The sequence below is a fragment of the Aspergillus puulaauensis genome, chromosome 3 (genome assembly GCF_016861865.1).
Source record: "Aspergillus puulaauensis MK2 DNA, chromosome 3, nearly complete sequence".
Classification (NCBI taxonomy): Eukaryota; Fungi; Ascomycota; class Eurotiomycetes; order Eurotiales; family Aspergillaceae; genus Aspergillus; species Aspergillus puulaauensis.
The window spans coordinates 568,561-590,061 of NC_054859.1; the positions used below are offsets into that span (position 1 = coordinate 568,561).

General features: G+C 51.5%; 8 protein-coding genes across 8 annotated transcripts; 3 read left to right on the forward strand and 5 right to left on the reverse strand.

Annotated features, from left to right (window-relative positions):
- Window positions 1–624: 624 nt before the first annotated feature.
- APUU_30248A (type I polyketide synthase) lies at window positions 625–5,972 on the reverse strand (the record flags this gene model as incomplete). Its single annotated transcript, XM_041701320.1, has 2 exons — window positions 625–5,853; window positions 5,907–5,972. 2 exons carry the CDS (start codon window positions 5,970–5,972, stop codon window positions 625–627), a joined length of 5,295 nt encoding a protein of 1,764 aa, XP_041554217.1.
- Window positions 5,973–7,872: 1,900 nt separating this feature from the next.
- Window positions 7,873–8,959, reverse strand: APUU_30249A (putative secondary metabolism biosynthetic enzyme; the record flags this gene model as incomplete). Its single annotated transcript, XM_041701321.1, has 3 exons — window positions 7,873–7,993; window positions 8,042–8,317; window positions 8,373–8,959. 3 exons carry the CDS (start codon window positions 8,957–8,959, stop codon window positions 7,873–7,875), a joined length of 984 nt encoding a protein of 327 aa, XP_041554218.1.
- Window positions 8,960–9,570: 611 nt separating this feature from the next.
- On the forward strand, window positions 9,571–11,032 carry APUU_30250S (cytochrome P450; the record flags this gene model as incomplete). Its single annotated transcript, XM_041701322.1, has 2 exons — window positions 9,571–10,483; window positions 10,557–11,032. The coding sequence occupies 2 exons, from the start codon at window positions 9,571–9,573 to the stop codon at window positions 11,030–11,032; spliced, it is 1,389 nt and encodes a 462-aa protein (XP_041554219.1).
- Window positions 11,033–12,071: 1,039 nt separating this feature from the next.
- On the forward strand, window positions 12,072–15,389 carry APUU_30251S (putative NRPS-like protein biosynthetic cluster; the record flags this gene model as incomplete). Its single annotated transcript, XM_041701323.1, has 4 exons — window positions 12,072–12,365; window positions 12,420–12,681; window positions 12,740–14,913; window positions 14,982–15,389. 4 exons carry the CDS (start codon window positions 12,072–12,074, stop codon window positions 15,387–15,389), a joined length of 3,138 nt encoding a protein of 1,045 aa, XP_041554220.1.
- A 555-nt stretch (window positions 15,390–15,944) lies between these two features.
- On the forward strand, window positions 15,945–17,629 carry APUU_30252S (uncharacterized protein; the record flags this gene model as incomplete). Its single annotated transcript, XM_041701324.1, has 2 exons — window positions 15,945–16,760; window positions 16,826–17,629. 2 exons carry the CDS (start codon window positions 15,945–15,947, stop codon window positions 17,627–17,629), a joined length of 1,620 nt encoding a protein of 539 aa, XP_041554221.1.
- Window positions 17,630–18,026: 397 nt separating this feature from the next.
- Window positions 18,027–18,961, reverse strand: APUU_30253A (metallophosphoesterase family protein; the record flags this gene model as incomplete). The annotated part of the gene is made up of 3 exons (XM_041701325.1): window positions 18,027–18,320; window positions 18,373–18,827; window positions 18,877–18,961. 3 exons carry the CDS (start codon window positions 18,959–18,961, stop codon window positions 18,027–18,029), a joined length of 834 nt encoding a protein of 277 aa, XP_041554222.1.
- A 249-nt stretch (window positions 18,962–19,210) lies between these two features.
- APUU_30254A (uncharacterized protein) lies at window positions 19,211–19,772 on the reverse strand (the record flags this gene model as incomplete). The annotated part of the gene is made up of 2 exons (XM_041701326.1): window positions 19,211–19,372; window positions 19,422–19,772. 2 exons carry the CDS (start codon window positions 19,770–19,772, stop codon window positions 19,211–19,213), a joined length of 513 nt encoding a protein of 170 aa, XP_041554223.1.
- A 420-nt stretch (window positions 19,773–20,192) lies between these two features.
- Window positions 20,193–21,339, reverse strand: APUU_30255A (uncharacterized protein; the record flags this gene model as incomplete). The annotated part of the gene is made up of 3 exons (XM_041701327.1): window positions 20,193–20,665; window positions 20,729–21,217; window positions 21,273–21,339. 3 exons carry the CDS (start codon window positions 21,337–21,339, stop codon window positions 20,193–20,195), a joined length of 1,029 nt encoding a protein of 342 aa, XP_041554224.1.
- Window positions 21,340–21,501: the final 162 nt, after the last annotated feature.

A 21,501-nucleotide genomic window follows, 5' to 3' on the forward strand; every position in this document is an offset into this window, starting at 1 on the left:
GTGGTTCCTATCAGCGTGCTCTCTCACCTATATGGAATGGATGATTTTCTTACTTTCCAACCATTCTGTAAGTGAGAGGTAGAAGTTAAGTATGCGCAAACTCTGTAAGTGTTTCGATTGCTGGATCAAGATGTATGTGATCTCAAACCAGAGTGATGTATTCAAGAGACCAGTGATAAAGTGCGAGTGAGACGAAACGAAGGCGCCAAACCCCTCGCTTTATGACGACGGAGGGCTTGCCCATCCTACAGACAAGGCAGCTTTAGCCTGGGTAAGCCATGCAATGACTCCCAATCGCAAGTACAGCCTCACTGGCTCGAAGCGCCGCAGTTGTTCGAATTTTGGTTGATTGGGCCGCAGACTCCCTGGTCTCTCGGCGGCACAGCAAACGCGCAGGTACTTTTGTATGGAGGGGGCAAGGCGTCATATAAGAAAAAGAAAAAATGACTGCACTCGCGTATGCTGGCACCCCCTTCGCTCCCTGACTCCTGTGTGGCGCATTTGATTGAGGCCTTGGTTGGAATCCCCATTGCGGTTGTCATTGTATTATTCTAGTCAAGTGTCATTCTATTCATATCTATATAACCATAGAAACAAAAGCAGGCAAGCTGTCTCATATAATGATCATGCACTCTGGCCACCAACCCTCTGCGAAAACCACTCGACCAAGTGCTGCACGGTAGGATTATTCCACGTAAAGTTCGGTGGAACAGAGACATTCAACGATTTCTGCAGCTTCCGTCTCAGAATAACACTCATGACGGAATCCAGCCCGTAGTCGCTCATTGCAGCTTTGGAATCTACATCATTGGCAGCTGTCTGTAGTACTTCCGCAACGCATGAGCGGATATGCTCATCCAGGTACGCCTTCAGTTCAGGCCCAGATGTGGGGATAGCGTTAGAGGAACCAGGCCCAGCTCCATCTTTCGAGACTGCCTGACCAGTGGTGGATCCATCAGGCGTCGAGCGAGTAACTATATCCCTAATAACAGGACAGGGCACTGGCTCATCCGGGTGCAGGGTACGCGTACGAAGAACAACGCCATGGTCCATGTCAAACTGCGCGAGATACATCCAGGCCTGGAATGCCTCCTGGCGCGTAATATCCGTAACGCCTTTCCCTTCGAGCTCAGCAGCAACAAAGTCGGAGTCACTTCCCAGCCCCATCCCCCGCCAGGACGTCCACTGGAACGAAATTGCATTATCTCCTAGACTTCGACGATATGTAGCCAGTGTATCCAGAAAGGCGTTCGCACTCCCGTACGAAGCCTGACCTTGGAATCCTAGGAGCTGACCGCACGACGAGTAGAGAACGAAGAAATCCAGGGACCCTGGTGGGAAGGCCTCATGCAAGGCAAGAGCGCCGCTAATCTTTGGGCTGAAGACCCTGTGGAAAGCGGCTTTGGTGCTGTTGAGGACCAGCTCGTTTTCTACTATACCGGCTGCATGCACGACACCGAGGACTGGTGGGAGGTTTAGACTGTGCAGCGAGTCATGGAGTTTTGTAGTGGCATCCTGTGCTCCGATATCAATAGCGAGGGTGTGGACTGAAACGCCCAGCTTCTCTAGTTCTTGGACCTTCGATATAGCCCGCTGGTAGCCTTCGTGAGGCTGGCTCCAGGTTGATCGCGGAGGGAGAGAACGACGAGATAGTAGAACTAGACGGCGAGCTCCTTTCTCGACCAGGAACTCAGCGGTCGCAAGACCTAGGTCTCCCAATCCGCCTGTAATCAGGTATGTCCCTTCAGGGCGAGGCATGGATCGAGCCACCTCTTGTGTTCGGGCTTCTGATGGCAATGAGCGAAGCCTGCCGGTCCTTGGTACTCCATCTTGAATGCGGATCACATCGGCTCCCTGGATGTATTTCATGGCCGTCAGAGGTACCGAACAATTCTCGCCATCAATGAGTCCCCCGAAGTGGTCAGGGTGTTCACTAGAAATCACCCTGCTCAGCCCTACCAGGGGAGAATTGGCAAGCGCTGTTGGGCAATCGCCGTTGATGGCATTTGCCGTGAGCACAAACACTTTGACCGGTAATCCAGAATGCACTGCATATTTTACGATTTGAAGCAGCTCCCAAGTTTGGTTCTCTGTTTCTTCGGAGACGTTTTGAAGAGATGAAATCCTCGGTGGAATATATGCAATAGCCGTACCGTCTTTCACACCCTTGTTAGGTAAAGACTGAAGCTCATCGCACTGGGAGAGCTGCAATGAATGGACATGGCCAGGGAGGGAGGAGACATATTCCTGCATCAAAGACTGATCTCTACACACCAGGACAAGCTGGTCAATCTGGAAAGGCTCTTCTGACGGCAGGGCCGGTGGCCACGCAAGTCTATGAACCAGACTACCAGCCGATGTGGTAGAACCAGCGACGCCTTCGATTTCAGAGAATTGCATTCCAGTGAGATTTAAAAGCACCGTTCCCTGCTCATCAAGAACCCTAACATCCGCACGGCACTCACTGCTGCGGTCCCTGAGGACATGGACCCAGCCAACCTTAGGCGGACTACTCCCTGAAAATATCTCAATTTGTTGGATCTTTGATGGCATGCGTAGACGAGCTTCATCAAAGAAGATGGTCGACCCTATCGAAGTTGCAGCATCTAGGAATGGTGCCCACGATGAGATATCCCAGTCCGGTATATCGACCCCCGGGGCAACATCCACTCGTGCCAGCATCTCCTGCGAGTCGCCATAATGCTCTAAGACCCTCCAGGGGAAGCCCATCGCGGAGACTCCGACGCTTGCCAAGTAGTCAACTGTGAAGGTATCCGATTGCCTTATCCTGCCACTACAGCTCAGGTCAACCTTCTCATCGGAGGTAGAGGTTGAGCCAGCGTCAAAACACGCAGTGGTGTGCGTAAGCCATGAGGAGTCATTGACAGTGTCAGAATCTGTGCTGCTAAGCTGAGACATAATCTTCACCTCGCGACCCTGCACGACGACCTGCACTGCTCGCGCAACATCAACAGCCACCGGCACTTTCAGGTTCACCTGCTCCAGGCAGCTACTCTGCGTGGCCTTGATGAAAGTATTGAGCAGACAGGCAGCGGGGATAATTTCAGTGCCCGAAACGGGGTGGTCTCCAGGGAAGGGCTTCGATTCTTTGTCTAGCACCGTGCTGTACACAATAGTGTCTGTGCCCGCGACTGGAATGCGATGCCCAACAAGGGTATGCTGGCTGATGTTGTGGGTTTCCATACTCCCTGGAGCAGAGGAGAGCTTTGGTAGGAGAGTTTGATGGAGCCATGTCTCTGTCGGTAGTCCCTGAGCCCAAGGACCCGGCATCTGCATTCTCCAGTCCACATCAACCCCGGCGCAATGCAGCTGGCCAAGAGCATGCAAAACACTTAGTTCGGCGGGCTGGTCGCGTCTCATGGTTGAAACAACTGAGAAATCTTCAATACCGGCGTCCATCACGGTCTCGGTGATCGAGTGGGATACTATCGGATGGCTTGATACCTCGAGGAAAACCCGGTAACCGTCCTCAATAGCACAGGCTATAGTTTCGGTAAGCCGCACAGGGCTAATCATGTTGTTGATCCAGTATTCAGAATCTCGGGAGGCCTGACCACGGGGATCGGAGAGTGATGTTGAATATAGCTTCACAGAGGGGCGTCTCGGGTGTAATGTATCCTTCATTGAGGCAACCAGTGGCCTACCCAGGGGAGACATCATAGGACTGTGGAATGCAACGTCTGTCTTGACAAAAGAAGCCTTGATGCCCTGTTCTCTATACGTATCGGCAATCAGGGCAATCTCGTCCTTTGGCCCTGCAATAACGCAGGATGAAGGCGACGAGCTGATCGCGACAGCCACATCTGACCGACTTTGGAGGTCCTGGCTGACTTCGGTGGAAGGCTTGTTGACGAGCACCATTGCACCCTGGCCCATGACTTGACGGTATAGAACAGCCCGCCGAGTGACGACCAAGGCCCCTTCCACAGGTGATAGTGCCCCTGCAACGACGCTGGCAGCAATTTCACCGACGGAATGGCCAATTATCGCATTCGGGAACAGACCGTTTGACTCTAGAACAGTAGCGATGCCGATCTGCATGATATATGTCAGGATCTGGATCCTGTCGGTGGACTCGAAATCGCCGTCACGCAGCCACGCAATAGGTGACGAGTCGATCTCGCTCTGTACGACTTCGTCTAGTGGTTTAACTGCGTTGGTGAATACAGGATTGGTGAGAATTTCTTTGCCCATGTCTATCCACTGGGCTCCATGCCCTGAAAACACCCAGACGGTCTCCTTGCCGACGTTGGTAGGCAAGCAGCGGTTTTCGCACGCCCACTTCCCTGGTGCTTTTCCTTGGATGAGAGAATCCAGTGATTGAAGAGCCTCTGGAATACTCTTGACACTGGCTGAAAACCGGAAGTCATGATGGTCACGTCGGGTGGCTAGGGCAGTGCAGATACTCGCCAGGTTCTCCTCTGTCCCATTCGCCGCAATCCAAGTTCGCAGGGATTCGGCAATCAACGGTAATCGTTTCTTCTGTGGGGCAGAGATGAGCAACAGCTTAACATCAGGCCGTCGCACATCCTGAACTTGAGTCTGATCCTGATGTTGCTCCAGTATAGCATGGGAAACTGTCCCGCCGTAGCCATAGGAGCAGATGGCTGCCCGGCGTGGTCCATGACATTTCGGCCACTTTGCCTCCTTTTGGACAACCTCTAGGCCAGACTCCTTCCAATCGACTCGGCTATTCAACGTGCTCAGGTTCGTTTGGGGAGGGAGTATCCCTTTCTGAACTGCGAGAACAGCTTTGATAAGACCCATGACACCGGCTCCCGCCTCCAAATGCCCGATATTTGGCTTGATAGAGCCTATATAGCACGGACCATTGCGCTTCCCACCATATACAGCACTCATGGCTGAAACCTCGGTAGGATCTCCCAATGGTGTGGAGGTTGCGTGGGCTTCAATATACTGGACAGCGCTGGGCTCCATGTTAGCAACGCGAAGTGCGTTCCGTGCAACAAGACTCTGGGCAGCAGCATTTGGAGCCATGATCCCATTCTTCTTTCCATCGTGGGCTACAGCGGTTCCCTGGATGATACCAAGTATATGGTCGCCGTCCCTTACAGCCTGGGCATGACTTTTCAGAATTACAGCCCCAGCACCCTCTCCACGCCCGTAGCCCTTTGCTCCATCATCGAATGAGCGGCAACGACCATCGGAGGCGAGAGCGCCAGCTCTTTGCAGGACTATCGTCAGCCCAGGCCCGTATAGGGCGTTGACGCCGCCGACAATGGCGATGCTCGACTCGCCGCTGAGAATTGCGGATACGCCATTGTGAACAGCAACAAGAGAGGACGCACATGCTGCATCAACAGCTACACTGGGTCCTTTCAGGTCAAGGTGATAGGATATCCGGTTCGGTACGCCACAGTATGCGGTTCCAATACCCATCCAGGCATCAATCGCGCCCAGATCCTCCAGGAGTAACTTGGAGTAGTCGTCTGAGTTGACACCCCAGAAGACGGATGTGTCCGTTCCTTTCAGAGACTTTGCAGGAATACCGGCGTCCTGAAGTGCCTCAAAAGCGACCTCGAGTGAGATCCGCTGCTGGGGGTCCATCTGTTCAGCTTCCTTTGGTGAAATGCCAAAGAACTGAGAGTCGAAATCATCAATGTTCTTAACGAAATATCCTAGCTTCACGGCCTTATCGAGGATCGCTTTATTTCGAGGGTTCCGTGTGTAGTATGGCTTCCATCGCGAGGCAGGGACCTCACCAGCGCCGTCCTTCTGGGACAGCAGAGCGTCCCACAGTTGCTGGGGGCTACTGACATCCCCGGCGACGCGACAGGACATCCCGACCACAGCGACTCCATCGTATGTGCCCTTGTATTTTTGTACGTCAGGATCTTGCTTTTGGGGTCTAGAGAGCAACGTACCAGCGAGGTGTTATCAGTGGTATATTCCGTAGTAGAACTACACGGGGATTGGGGCGTGGTTGACATGGTGACAATCTGATAAAGTAGATTGGAATTCGATGCTCAGACACATGTATAATGTATGACTTTGTGTCCAAAAAGGAGACCTGAACAATACACCGTGGGTATACAGTAAGGCATCAAGGCCAACTACTGGATCGTCGTATCGTATTGTACATCTCGAACAGCTGATCAAGGCCATCGGGAGATGTCCGTCCCAAGATTAGGTTTGCAGGCCAATATTGTGCAAAGGAGTGGAGCCCAGACCCGCCACGGTTCAAGTTTTCAGCTCCGGGTGTGCCCGACCAAACCCGGAAACTGGGAATTAGAGAGCCTCCACCGGTTAGAATGTATCATATCGTGAGTGGGGTGTGAGATTCGGACATCCTGAATAGGAACTATGATATCCGAAATAGGAAGGATGTAGGGCTTCCGCCTTTGGTGACCCACAATGCCCTGTTGTGACATCCGCCAAACCATGCTACAACCCAGATCCGATCAAACGACTCAAACAGGAATAAGCAAATATTATGCCCCTGCTCAGCTTAACGAACTTAAAACTGGGATCGAGGCACCAAAGAATGCGATACCTCAGCCGGGACCGTTTTCCAGTCTTCTGAGCCTGCAGGTCTGGAAGAAATGGCACGGCTGGTTCTTGCGTCAATCAATCGTACAGAACCAGCCGATCGGAAGATCGACTGCCCTGCACGTCCTGTGCGCACTGCGCAGCTTCTGCCTCCCCGTTTTTTTGACGGCGATCGTTGGTGCACCAGCTCAAGCGCCATCCACCTACACCGGAAGAACAGCCCCAGTGCATCCTCCATCGGCACTTTGGTCATTCGTTTAGAAACTCGGCTGCCCAGATGTACGTAATCGCATATGTTCTATCTCGATAGACGCCAGCTACGCGATTCAGCGCCCCATATCGGTCCCCACTCCGTTTCTTGGAGGAACAAAGGGAGTCGGGATCTCCATGATCTACAACTGCCCTGCCCTTGAACCATTGCTCGCTGGGCCCAGTCTGGCATCAAAGTGGAGACGATTGAACCGAGATCTGGCCCTCGAGTCCAATTGCTTTTTGTGGGTTCCTTATCCGTGGTATACTATAGCCGTTAGACTGGATAATCTTGTGGATGCTTGAAAGCTCCATCAACCATCTGTCCACTGCTTGCCACGTAACTGGCCGATGGACTGCAGAAAGAAATCGTAGCAGTTCGTCCCAACGGCACAGCGTCTGCCTGAGCGAGCTCCTCGCCATTGATCATCGGGATACTAACCCAGGACAGACACAAAGAATTGACCGTGATCGCCTCACACGCAGGTTCATGACTAGGTAGGTTCATTAGCGGATATTGCAATGCATTCGCGCAATGTTCCCTTATCAGCTGAAGGTGTAACCTTTCCCACTGCTCGGTAAGAGCACGAGCAAGACGGTTTGTACATGTCTAATTTTTGAAACCGCTCACCAGCTGCATCTAACTAACCCCTGCATGGTCCACATTATAATCGATCCTACCAAACAGGCAATCGTCGTGGGGATGGGTTTTCGTATTTGTGCCGCGTGATAAACGTCAATACCCACCGCAGAATTCCGATACCATGGACTACTTTTCGGGCTTCCTGCACTCCTTCTGACATTAGCGAGGTCGAGATTGGCCAACGCGCAGGCTGCGCCAACTCCACTGCTGCTGGGCTGGGAACAGGTGGGAGAGGAGCCGGAGATTGACCTGCTTCAGTTACGGCGTAACCAATTAGTGATTCAAACAGTGTCAGGGCAATGTAAATGAGCAGTGCTAAAAGGAAGGAATGAATTGAATGACCATGGTTGAGATGCACTTTCATATAGCCGGTGACTCTAAGGCTACTACTACTGTTAGGGTTATATATATGAGAATCCCAGGTACTGCCCAGTCTGTATTCAGCGCCTTTAAGAAATGTTTGCTGATACGCCTGGCACAATCGCTTCCAATTTCTCCAGCAGCTCACCCCAAACCTTCTGCTGGGCTTGATTGCCCTCCTCGCTTCGAACAAAGGCCGACAAGGCTCCACTATATTAATCGTCAATACGGATACCCAGGCCAGGTGGAGCAACTTACTCGTCAATCTTGGCGTCATTCAAGTATTTCCCATGCCCCTCCAAACCAAGGGTTGCCGCATGGACCAGGGTACGAGAGCCCTGCTCGGCTGTCCTGGCAACCGAGAACTTCATCATGTGCAGCTGCCAGCCCCAGAAGCCCGTAATGCCATCGACAAGGTGCGTAAGACAATACCCAGGGGTGAGCCCATTGACCACAACCTTGGGGCTGGTGGAGGCGATCTTGTTCGCCAATTCCCGCATGCACAGAACTGCAAGCAGCTTGGATGCGTAGTACCTATTACCAGGATTAGCCGCATATCCAAGTCAGGATTGCAAATGCAGTGGATTACCGATCGTCCGGCCCAGAGTCCGTCGCAGCCCGCAAGGTAGCGAACGTATTGGGCGTCTTCCACTCCGGTAAGTTGGTCATGACATGCCGATCAGACGCCACAATGACCAGTCGCGGAGTAGGCCGTCCATCCTGCGCCGATGCTCGAAGTTTCGGGAGTATCAGCAGCCCCAGGAGCATCGTGCTGACGACATTCACCGTAATGGTGCTCTCGTCCTTCTCGGCAATGTAGAACTCCTGGGACATCTTTCCCGCATTGAGAATTGCCACGTCAACTCGGGGCAGGGAGGAAACGGACGCAGCGAAGCTCTTGACCGACTCGTAGTCTTCCATGTCGAGGTGGAAGATATCGATTGGGGTGGTTTTGCCGGTGGATTTCTGGAGCTCCTCCTTTGCTGTATGTCCCTTGGATAGATTGCGCACTCCCAGAATCAGGTGGGACGCGTTCAGCTTCAGCATGTGGCGTGCTGCCTCAAGTCCGAGGCCGGTGTTCGCACCTGTAATGACCACAGTTTGCCCAGTGAAGTCATGGTCTGGGAGGGGGAGGCTAACGAACAGCTGAGAGTAGAGAAAGGCTGGGGCAGACATGGTCAATGATGGGATATGGGTAAAGCTTGCAAACTTGCATTTCCAGCACAGGGTGGGAGAAGTCATTATTAATGCCATCTTGAAATTCCGGGACGATCGACATGCGAGATCGAAATCACCAACAGGGTTTGACCAGATATTGAAATCTAGTGGCCCACGTAGGGTGGAGGACGGTGGCGCATTACACTTACGGCCTAGGAGCCAACGATAAAACTAACTAGGCCCTCGCTAACTGGCGGGGTGCGATCACTTATTGAATCTCTGTTGTGCACCTTTTTTCTCTCTACGCATGATGTACTCTGCTCTAGCCTTCGCCGTGGTTGTGGCCATAGTTGCTCTCGTGCTGCTGGTTCGACGCCAGTTCCCAGGCCTGCGAGCACCAAATCTACCTCCTGGTAGGATTCATCCTTCTATACCACATGCAACAGAGTCTGATTCAGTCCAGGCCCTCCATGTCTTCCTATCATTGGAAATCTGCACCAGCTACCCCAAACCGGCGCCCATTTCAAGTATCTACGCACAATAGCTGACATATACATATATATCGGCAGCTAACAGTGCACAGATTCACAGAATGGGCCGCAGTATATGGTCCGATATTCTCACTCAAGATGGGGTCCCAAACTGCCATCGTCCTGAGCTCTCCATACATGATAAAGCAGCTCATTGACAAACAGTCGGCCGTGTACAGCAACCGCCCCAAGTCATACATTGCAGACAATCTGGTCTTCCACAACGACCATCTCATGTTCCTGAATCCAGACACGAGATGGCGACGGGGACGGCGGCTTTACCATAAATTCTTCAACGAAACGCTCTGCGAAAACAGCCATCACCACCTTCAAAACGCCGAGGCGACACAGCTCCTCAAGGATATCTGCCAAACGCCAGACAATTTCATGAACCATATCAAACGGTTCACAAACAGCATCATAATGAGCCTGGTCACCGGTATCCGAACACCAACCCCGTCGGCAACTCATATGAAAAGCCTTTATGCCGTGCTGGACGGTATCTCTGAGATATTTGAAATGGGAGCAACCCCGCCAGTCGACATATTCCCTTTTCTGAATTTGATCCCTGAGAAATTCTTCAATAACTGGAAATCTCGCTCTGCTGCCCTTGCTCAGACTATGGACTCTGTATACGGCCCTCTGGTTGACCGAGTCCTATCACGCCGGGAGAAATCCGGGTCACTGAACAAGGAAAGCTACCTGGATATGATTTTCGACCAGCAGGATACGCTGCAGCTGACCCGGCATGAAATCGATCTTATGCTGGGTAATCTGCTAGAAGGCGGGTCTGACACGACGGCTATAACGACAATTGCATTTATCCAGGCCATGGCTCTGTATCCGGAGGTGCAGAAGGAGGCACAGGCAGCTATTGACTCAGTTATTGGCGACGACAGAACACCGACATGGGAGGACTTTTCAAGCCTTCCTTTCGTTGTCATGGTCGTCAAAGAGACAATGCGCTGGCGGCCTGTGATGCCAACCGCCTTTCCACACGCAACAAGCAAAGGTATCTTCATTCCAACCCATTCCAACCCATTCCAACCCATTCCTGCATATTATTTTGCTAATATAATTGAAAGAGAGCACCATCGACGGAATGACCGTCCCCGCCGGCTCAACCGTTATCATGAACGTCTGGAACCTGCACAACGACAGCACCTACCACGACAACCCGGCCCATTTCAACCCGCATCGATACAAAGATCGCACAGAGCTAGCTGCAGTGTATGCATCCTCCCCGGACTACCAAAACCGCGACCACTACGGCTACGGCTCTGGGCGTCGTGTCTGTCCTGGTATCCATTTAGCGGAACGTGGTCTTTTCGTCGCATTTGCGAAGCTGATGTGGGCGTTTGATATTACGCTCAAGGTGGACGGCGTGGGAAGCACAGTCCCCATTAATTGTGATCCTGTCACTGGATATACCGATGGGTTTTTAAGGTGTGCTAGACCTTTTGGGGTTGATATTAAGCCGCGCTCGGAGGAGAGACAGAGGACTATCCTGGCTGAGTTTGAACGTGCGGAGCGAGAGGTGTTTAGCAAGTATGATATTTAACTATAGAGCTTTACCAAGGTACTGGCAATAGTGCAATTATTGATATTATACAGAATGGGAAATAACTATACATATCCAGTTGTGGAGCGGGGTTTCCTGTCAACTGTCTGGTATGCCTAATAGGAAATGGTAGATGTCCTCAACAATGAAATATGCATGCAGTGAGTGTATTTTCTATAACGTCATCGTTCTACAAGAACAATATTTCTGCTTCTCGCTTCGATTTTCCATATCTAGTAAGATCAAGGTTCAATCTATAGATGTGATCACAGGGTGCTGTGGGAAAGAACGATGGGAACAGGTCACCTGACCTTAGGTTCTTTTCTCTACCTATCGTAGCTAGTTTTCTTTACTTTTACACACTACCATCGTTTTTCTTCAGGGATTTTTAGTTATTAGGAATCAATTCAGACATACGGTATTCAGTCTTTTCTATCTTGCCTTTATTAGGACATCACTATTACGGCCACCTCGCATTACAATCGTTCAGTGCACCGTGGGTCGGTTCCGGACCCAACAAAGAGAAAAATCAATATGCGACTCCTTCAGGCGTTGCGTAAGCTGGAACAGGCACGACAAAGACCGTGGTGCCGTTGATCGACAGTAGGCTGTTAACTAGTTTGTGGTGTGTCAGGACATTAAAAGTTTATATATTCTAGGGCATCCTGCAGACGATGATCTCTTCAGCTGCGCCCCAAAGTCGGAGACACTCCGGATGAGTATTTCAAATCTGGTGTACAGAGTCTCAGGCGGTATTGCCCACTGGACGATTCCAGGTTTGTTCTGTAGTGGACGTAGTGGACGCCTACTTTTTGGGACAGGTCGATCAGGGCGATCAGGGCGATCCCTGCAAGATCGGGCTGCGATATCCACATCTTTAACGGGCTGTAACGATTTACAATACGGGCTGTAGGTGTATTGCTCGTTATTTATCGTCGGTATTCATCTTATTCGCACATTCTTACTAGGTTCCTGTCCTTGCACCTTGATCCAGACATAGTATTATACCGCTTTTGTGAATCAGTCTTCCAATATCAGAATGGCCACCGTCAACCCTCCCATTGGAAAGAGGCTTATGGCCGATGTCATCGATAGCCTGGCAGAGACAGACCCAGAGCGCAAGGTGTGCGCCATGCCAAAGAGCCCTGGCACGCCTGATGAGTATGTCGATTTGCCCATTCGCAAACTTGCCCAGGCAATCAATTACACGGCCTGGTGGATTGAGAAGCAGTTTGGAAAAGACGGATCGTTCAGCGAGACGATTGCGTACATCGGGGCGAACGATGTGAGGTATTTGGTGATGGTTGTTGCATGTAATAAGACTGGGTACAAGGTATGCATCTACAGCTCCAGCAGAGTACGTTAACTGATAATTGTGCCTTGCTAGCCCCTGCTTTCGTCGACTCGGAATTCCCAGGCCGCTCATGTTCGCCTCTTCGAGATGACGGGCTGCTCGAAACTTTGCTATAGTCCGGAGAAGCAGCAAAACGCGGACGAGATATGTGCCGCTGCGCCTCATGTTGCGAGTGTGGAAATACCTTCGTTTGCCGACATGATAGCACAGGAATCCAGGCCATATCCATTCATAAGCACCATCGAGGAGGTCAAGAATAAAGTGGCATTTATAGCCCATAGCTCAGGGACTACAGGTAAACATCATGAAGCGTCAACATTAAACGTCCAATCTAATACCATATATCATTCTAGGCTTCCCCAAACCGATCCAGCTTACATTTGGGTATTTTGGAGCGCTGGACCATGGAGCCCATGTCCCCATCCCACCAGGCCGCGTTGCTGGCGTCCCAGACCGGCTGACCCCCGATGATTTAATCCTTTCAACAACTCCTTTCTTCCATCTCATGGGATTCTCACTTCTCATTATGGCCGTATTCCACGGAATCCCTTGCGTGATGCTCCCGGATAAACCGCTATCAACAGACCTAGTGACGAGCGTCCTGACCACGACCAAGCCAACAGCAGCCCTCTTTCCTCCATGCATACTAGAAGACCTCTGCGCAGTCCCAGCGTCACGCCAGGCACTGTCTAAGCTACGCCGTGTCTATTTCGGAGGTGGCCCACTCTCCCCCGAGGTCGGGAGACAGGTCAGCGAGATCACGCATCTCGTCAGCTTCCTCGGAATGACAGAGGGCGGCTTCGTGCTGTCACTCCGGCCAGAGCAGAACGAGGACTGGTCGTACTTCGAGTGGAGCTCGACCTTCGGCATAAAGATGGAGCATGTCGAGAGCGGGCTGCATGAGATGGTCATACACAGGACGCAAACTCCCGAGTGGCAGCCCATCTTCCATACATTCCCTGAGCTGGACCGCTACCACACAAAAGATCTATATTTGGAACATCCCGAGAGACCGAACCTGTGGAAGTTTCATGGCCGGCTGGATGATGTGATTGTGCTCAACAACGGGGAGAAATTCAATCCCGTCACGATGGAGAAGATCATCGAGGGCCATCCGCTGGTGGCCAGGGCTGTTGTCGTGGGCCTTGGTCGATTCCAGACTGCCCTGTTGATTGAGCCAAACTGGAGACAAGTTGATACGGAGTCGCATTCAGAGGCCGACTTCATCGACATCGTCTGGCCGACGGTGGCAGAGGGAAACCGCATCAGTCCGGCACATGGCCACGTCCTGGAGAACAAGATTGCCCTGGCATCGCCAGATAAGCCCTTTGCCACGACGCCGAAGGGGAGTACACAGCGAAGGCTTGTAGCGGACAGTTATAAGGATGAAATCGATGCTCTCTACGCACGGCCTGATGTGGAAGACCTGCCATTTGCCCTTCCTCCGTCTCCTACTTTAGAAGATATTGTTTCATTTGTACAGAACCTCGTACTCCATGTCTCAGGCGTCACCTGCGGGGATGATGATGATCTCTACAATTCTGGGCTTGACTCACTGCGAACCATCCGCCTGGCATCGGCCTTGAAGGCTGCTGGGTTCCAGGATATCACTCCTCAAATGGTCTACGTGCATCCCAGCATCAACAAGATTGCCACCCTTATCCATGCATTGTTGTATGGATCTGAGAATGGAGAGGCACCGTCAAGACGTGAACGAATAGACAGGCTGGTCGCAAAATATACAGACAGCCTCCCTGAGAAAGCCCACGTCCGTAACATTTGCCGTGACTCGGGCAAACTCACGGTGGTACTGACAGGATCTACCGGATCGTTGGGCAGCTATCTGCTTGACTCCCTGCGCTCCAACCCATCTGTCCGCAAAGTATACTGCCTAACACGCGATGGCAAACCGGAGACACAAGCCCAGGCCCTACAAAATCGAGGACTGGACCCAACCATCCCTGACAAGGTCGAAGTTGTCCAAACATCCCTAGGCGAGCGCCATCTCGGCATCCAGGACACAAAGTACCAGGAGATGCTCCAATCAGTAGACACGATCATCCACAACGCCTGGCGAATGGACTTCAACATCCCCGTTGAGTCCTTCGAGCCAGTCCATATCCGCGCAGTGCATAGCCTGATAGAATTCTGCGCCCAGAGCTCCCATCGCGCACACCTCCATTTCCTATCCTCCATTGGTGCCGTTGGAGGGTGGTCCACGTCTGCACTGTCATCCACCCCTGCATCACCAGATGCTATTCCCGAACTCCCATTCGACGACTGTGACGTGACGCTTCGCCAGGGATACAGCGAGGCAAAGCATATCTGCGAGCGTATCTGTCTAGCTGCGTCTGAGAAGTCCGGAGTCCCGACCAGTGTTCATCGTGTAGGCCAGATCGCGGGCTCGTCTGGTGAGAGCGGATACTGGAATCAGAGTGAATGGCTCCCTGCGCTTATTGCGACGTCCAAGTCGATTGGGAAGATTCCGTCGAGTTCAGGTGGCTTTGCGGTTGATTGGGTTCCTGTGGTGAGTTTATTTGTTGCTTTGCAAATATATATATATATATATATGGATGTGGTGCTAATCAGGTTTAGGATCTACTCGCGAAAATAATCGTAGACGTCGTCCAGGTCCGCAGTAAAACACAGGAGACTCCATTTGATGTCTTCCATCTAGTCAATCCCACGGCCACATCGTGGGAAGGTCTTCTCCCGCCAATCAACGCCTTGTATGGACAGGAGGGCGGACTAGAGACGGTCAGCATGGAGGCTTGGGTGCAGGAACTGCAGCACATCAAGACTCCGACTGCGGACGACCTTCTAAATAAGCCAGCACTAAAGCTAATGCCGTTTTATGAGAGCCTCGTTGCAGGTGGAGACCTGGCTGCGCTTTCTGTTCCCCTTGATGTGAGAAATACAAAGGCTGCCAGCGCCACGATGAGGGTCCTACCCCCGATTTCGCCAGATATGATGGCGACTTGGCTCCGTCAGTGGGGATTCTAATATTTGGTAGGCTCGCCGGTAAACAGTCAAGTTCAAGGGAATCGGTTTGGATCACAATTCGCTATATAAAATGCCGATTACTCCCCGTATCTAGACGATTGTTGTAGCCAATACCAGCATTACCTCACGATTAGCATAAGAAAAAGCTAGAATTGATGAAGCTGGAAGGCTCGAGTAATACAGCATTCGATGTTTATGAGACTGTAAGGGATTGCCGTAGCGCGAACAGATACAGTACCAACCCTCTGTTCCCGGATCAAGGAAGAATACAATAGACGCAGTCATGTAATATATTACCGAGACAATCTCGTATATTCCTAGCACGATACCTGCGACGATCGTCCGATCATGGCGCAGCATGCACCATATACCATGCAGCACTAATGCTAGTTCATGCAACTGCACCAATAGCTCAAAATTGAGATCAGGCGGTGCGCTGAAAACAAAGATATGTAGCTGAGGTGTTACCTTGGGGCCTTCATAGACTATATAATCTAGGACTGAGCTCATGCGGTCCTGCTACTCGCGCTTTCATCCAACACAGCTTCACCCGCCATGACCAATTTCACATCACAGCTTCTCCCCAGTACTACCTTCGGGACGCTGGGTCGCTGGATCTCAGGAGGGCGTCTGTTCCAGTTCCCAGAGGAGAAGCCCGGGTATGTTCTTCCAGAAGGCTATTCATCGGTAAGTGTGTCACGAGAGTCAGTCCGAGAGACGCAGCAAGGAATACCTATCAAGGATGAGCATTCACTCGACACTGAAAGGACCACAGGTATGATGCTTGTAACATGGTCTGATACTGCGGACCCAGCAAATCCACACTGCTGGCCATGGTGGGTTAAGGCGATGGTCTATTTCCAAATCAACTTCTATACCCTCGTCGTGTATATGGCCTCCTCCATTTTCTCTGCCGCTCAACCCGAGTTCGAAGCTATATATGGGTTATCCAAAGCGCAAGGCTCCCTTGGTCTAGGTCTCGTTCTTCTAGGATATGGACTGGGGGCTCTACTACTCAGCCCGCTCTCTGAAATTCCTTCTATCGGCCGAAATCCGCCGTACACGATATCTCTAGCACTGTTCGTTCTCGTCAGTGGCCTTGCAGTGGCAGTCGATAATGCTGCGGGTTTCCTGGTGCTGCGGTTTCTTCAGGGCTTCTTTGGCTCGCCGTGTCTGGCTACCGGTGCAGCTTCACTGACGGATATGACCGAGATGGTCAATATCCCGTATGCAATTTGGATCTGGGGCACATTTGCTGTTGCGGCGCCTGCGGTGGCGCCTTGCATAGCCGGGTTCAGTATCATGGCGTGTGACTGGAGGTGGTCCACGTGGGTGGTTCTTTGGGGTGCAGCCCCGTGTTTGATATTCTTGGTATGTTTTATATTCCTGGTATGGTCTCGTTGATCTGTTTCGCACATCCTGACTGTTGGACTCAGTTGTTCCTCCCAGAGACATCCGGCCCTGCCATTTTACACGCTCGTGCTGCACGCCTTCGAGCCTTCAGTGGAAATGATTCCTTCAGGGCACCATCCGAGATGGACAGCAGCAGATACTCTCTACAGACAATCATCAACAACGCCCTTATAGTCCCGTGGAAGATCAATGCCCTGGACCCAGCCATCCTCTTCACCACAATATACACAGCCCTCGTCTACGCCATCTTCTACTCCTTCTTCGAGGTCTTCCCTCTCGTCTATCAGCAAATCTACCATATGGATCTCGCCCAGATGGGTCTCGTCTTCCTCGCCGCAATCATCGCAGCCCTGCTCATTATGCCGTTATACTTCCTCTTCATCCACCACGCCATCGCCAACCCCATGCGGAACAACACCTTCCCACCCCCAGAACGCCGTCTCATCCCAGCTTTGTTTATCTCCCCCTTCGTCCCAGCCGGAATGTACCTCTTCGCCTGGACCTCCCGGGCCGATATCCACTGGACAGTCCCCACAGCCGGCTTCATCCTCATCATGGCCGGCGTGGTCACACTAATGCAGTGTATGTTCGGGTACATGGCCGTCGCGTACCCGCACTACGCGGCGAGCCTGTTTGCTATGAATGACTTTGCGCGCTCGACGCTGGCATTTGCGGCGGTGTTGTGGTCGGGCCCGCTTTATGCGCGGTTGGGGGTGGAGGGTGGGACGAGTCTTATCGGGGGGTTGACTGTGCCGTGTGTTTTGGGGATTTGGGTGCTGTATTTTGTTGGGGAGAAGCTGAGGAAGAGGAGCCGGTTTGCGGGATAACGATTAACGTGTTTAATATACTCTAAACCTGGATCAAGCCCACTAGCACAAGTACACATATATAAGCAGAGAGTAAACGTCCCCGTGGTGAAGTCCTCCTTATCCCATGACTGGCCTCTACATATTGATCGCTGCCAAAGGTCGAATTGAGAGTAATTCGCCCGTGAACGGTTCCATCTTCTAATCGTATCCAGGTCTCAATGGGCCTTTCACTGACGTTTTCATGTAGGAGTACCTGACGCCCACCGCGAGCCCAGTCCCCGTATCCGCCATACCCTGTGCGCCGGCCAAAACACATAATAAGCCCGTTCCCTTCCAGGCCCATATTAGATAGTTGCTCGTTCCAGTTGAAGCACCTACCGATCATTAACAGCACTCTAAGAAAGGAATATCTATCTTACCAATCATTCCCATGGTCATGGCCGCTAAACGAAGCAATCAATCCTTCCGTCGCCAGCAATGCCTGCATGAAGGGAATATCTCGCCCCGTGTACTCCTCACCATCCCATAAATAGCCCTGTTGCTTGACTGGCACATCGTCATTAATCCCCGGCTCAGTGCGGCCGTCTAAACCGGCATCCTGGAACGCCCGGGCTGCATATGTGGGTATGTGGAAGAAGGCGAGTGACGGTATCGTCCTTCCGTATCTGCCCACCAGCTCTGAATGTGTCTCGTTGAACCATTCAATTACCTTTGTAAAATCTGTTAATAAAACTGCAAGTTATACAGAAACAGCAACTTACAGACTGATCAACCCAATCCGGCCTTGTACCAGATCCCTCTGCATCCGGACAGGAAGTTCCACCCCTGGTATCAAAAAACCACAGAATCACCTCCGGGACTTCCTCTGAGTTCTGCGGAAATACTGGCAGGAAATAATTCGTATACCCAGCCCCAGAATCCGAAACCATACTCTGGGTAAGACTATCCCGACGATCTGATTCCCTCTGAAAAACATCCCGCGGACATAGACTGCTCGCGCTTTCATGGTTTCCATACGTAGAAGCCCAGGGGACATCCTGGTCGATAAGCGGCGCCATAATTCGATCCATGTATGCGCTGGAATTGGACCGGCTGGTTGCTTCGCCGGTGATCAGGTCCCCGTTTAGCACGACGAGCTGGGGGTGTTCGGTGTTCAGGATTGAGGTCATGACGTTGCTTGTGTGGGCGTCGTTTTCGGGGCCGACGGAGGCTTGGGCTGCTACCTGTTAGACGGGGTTTTATTGATAGAGATGTGATACTCTAACATTCTCCATAGTGCAAGTCTGAGAAGATTGAGATCTTGAATTCACCGTCTGCACTAAATCGCAGGGTTTGGGTGTTGTTGGCCATGGTGCTTTATAGGCGATTTCTACAATGCGACCGTTTCGATTAATTTCATTCCTGAGGGAAGAAAAAACTATTCGAATAGCTGATGAAGCAGTGATTACATCACAGACTTGGCTTTCTATGTTCGTGCATGTCCCAAGGCTCGTCCTGATGGAGTTGTGGTTAGCCGAGACGAACCAAGAGACAGTAGCCAGTACACAGCCAAGAGCAAAAGGATCAGTTAAAATAACACAAATACAAATGGCAGCCCCATCAAATCCAAATGCTCCTTAACGATGTCCAACAGGCCGCAAGCCGATTCCAGGGGTCACGCTTGGACTGGACAATATGAACGGCCTCTTCCCCGATATGCCCTTTCGCAACGAGGTGGCGAACAAACTCCATAGTCCACTCCTGGCATCTCTTGTTGGTGGTCTAGACAAATATATAAGCACTTAATCGCTGAATCAAATAAGGTCCTCACATCATTAACAGGTGCCATGAAATTCTCACTAATCGGCGGAGGTTGCACCTCACTAGCAGGAATCTCAATATTACCGTTGGGTATAGTATCAACAAACTCCTTGGATGGGGCGCCGGAATCAACAATATTTGCAGAGTCAACCTGACCAAGTGCAAACAGCGAGTTCGCCCTCTGCGTGAGATCAGGGCAGTAGTTGCGTTTGAACTCCAGGACGTAGCCGACCATGGGCGCACCAACAACCTGGATAAGGGTTCCCACTGCTTCATCAGCCGAGGGGACGAAGACACCGAAGTGAGCACGCTGAGATTGAGTGCTGCGGTATGAAACGAGAGATACGGTTCGAGATGTCATTTCGTCCGTGTCCTTTGGCTGATCCCAGGCTTAGCAGAGTGAGAAATATGACTTGTGCCTTCAGATTAAGGTGGAAAGATGCTTTCTTTATAGCCCAGGCGTATAACCGCCGAGCTTCCAGTATTGACTGGGTACCAGTTAGATGGCAGCCTGTGATGCTGATATCTATATAAACTCGAGGCAGCCACGTCACCCCGCTAGATGGTAATCCATGTGAAGGCAGAATGGATAGGCTGCAAATTATCAGGTAATCAATTTCACTTCACCATTAAGATTAAAACTTCTGCGACTCCCGAGACAGGACCGATTGCCATGGTAATAGAGTAGCTGAAATAAACATCATCCACCAAGACCCGCCACGGTAATAGAATATAACAAGCAAAGCATTGACAATAAATTATACTTAAACCTGGCATGTAATTACTTCTTGTTCCAGTCTTCAACCATTTTCAGGACACTCCTCTGTTCGCCATCATAACCTACATGCTTCATCCAATCTGCCAGACTCCTGATGCGCTGAGGATGAACCCGGTCCAGAAGAGCCGTATCCCGTTCCCTGGTAATGCCCCCTCCCCAATAGCGCCACCAGGCCCCGAAATTCTCACGCCAGCTCATGATAGAGTCATCTCGAGGCGCATCAGGGCCGAGGGCCCAGTTGACAGATGCGCCGGGGTAAGGCTCTGCAAGGGGTGCATATGTTTCAAACGGGATGGGTCTATGGACAGCGGGTTTGCCTGTGATTTCAGTGAAGACCGCAGCGATCTCGCCAAAACTGACATTGTCTGTCATGACTTGGAGGTCAAGGCCGGCCGACTCGGACGGGTTGTCGAAAATCCAGAGATTGTAGACACCGACGTCACAGAGAGCTATCAATGGGATCTTCGCATCACTGGCTTTATGAAGGTCAGCCAATTCAATAGAAATCCTGGGAGAAAGCTAGAAAACTAAGTACTTACGGGCTGGATTGGCCCACAGAAACGACCCGTCCTGCTGCTTAATCGGCACAAACATCCCATCCATGAGCATATCCATGTACGGCCCCGTACTGAACAAGGTGCTCTTTACGCCGTCCTGCCCCTGGGCGAGGATAAACTTGCCAACCCGTCCTTTGGACTCCATATGGCCACAATGATACTGTTCGTCGTAGTTTGCAGCGTCCATGGCATATTCAATATTAGCCCAGACATAGTGCTGTACCTTTTCAGATCTCGCGATCTCATACGCTCGAAAGCCGTAGAAAAGCTCGTCCTTTTCCCCGAGGGTAAACCCGTCTGTGTTGACCCAGGCTCCGTAGACGCCTCGGAATACATTATGTAGATCCCGTTGGTTGTCCTGCGCCCCCTGGAGCAAGGTCACATTCGGGAGAGCAGCGAGGTGCTGCGCGCGAGACGAACTGGCGTTGCGGGTTAATACTCGCACACGGTATCGTCCGCTCTCAGCTAGGGCTATTGCTGGTCAGCGCAAGCCAGGATGTACGATTGAAGAGTTATCCTCCTTCACCTTTCACCACGGGAAGGCCTTGAGCTCCGGTGCCGCCGATTATGGCAATTTCTTTTAAATCAGCCATTGTGTTAATGTAATATACGTCAGTGTGTGTTTATGGTTAGTATTATATAAGTGTGGATAAGAGGGCAGCTTCGGCGATGTTTATATATAGATCGCATGAATCGCTGATTACTATTCATTACTCGTCAACCATCCGGGATTACGCAGCGACGTATAAATGAGT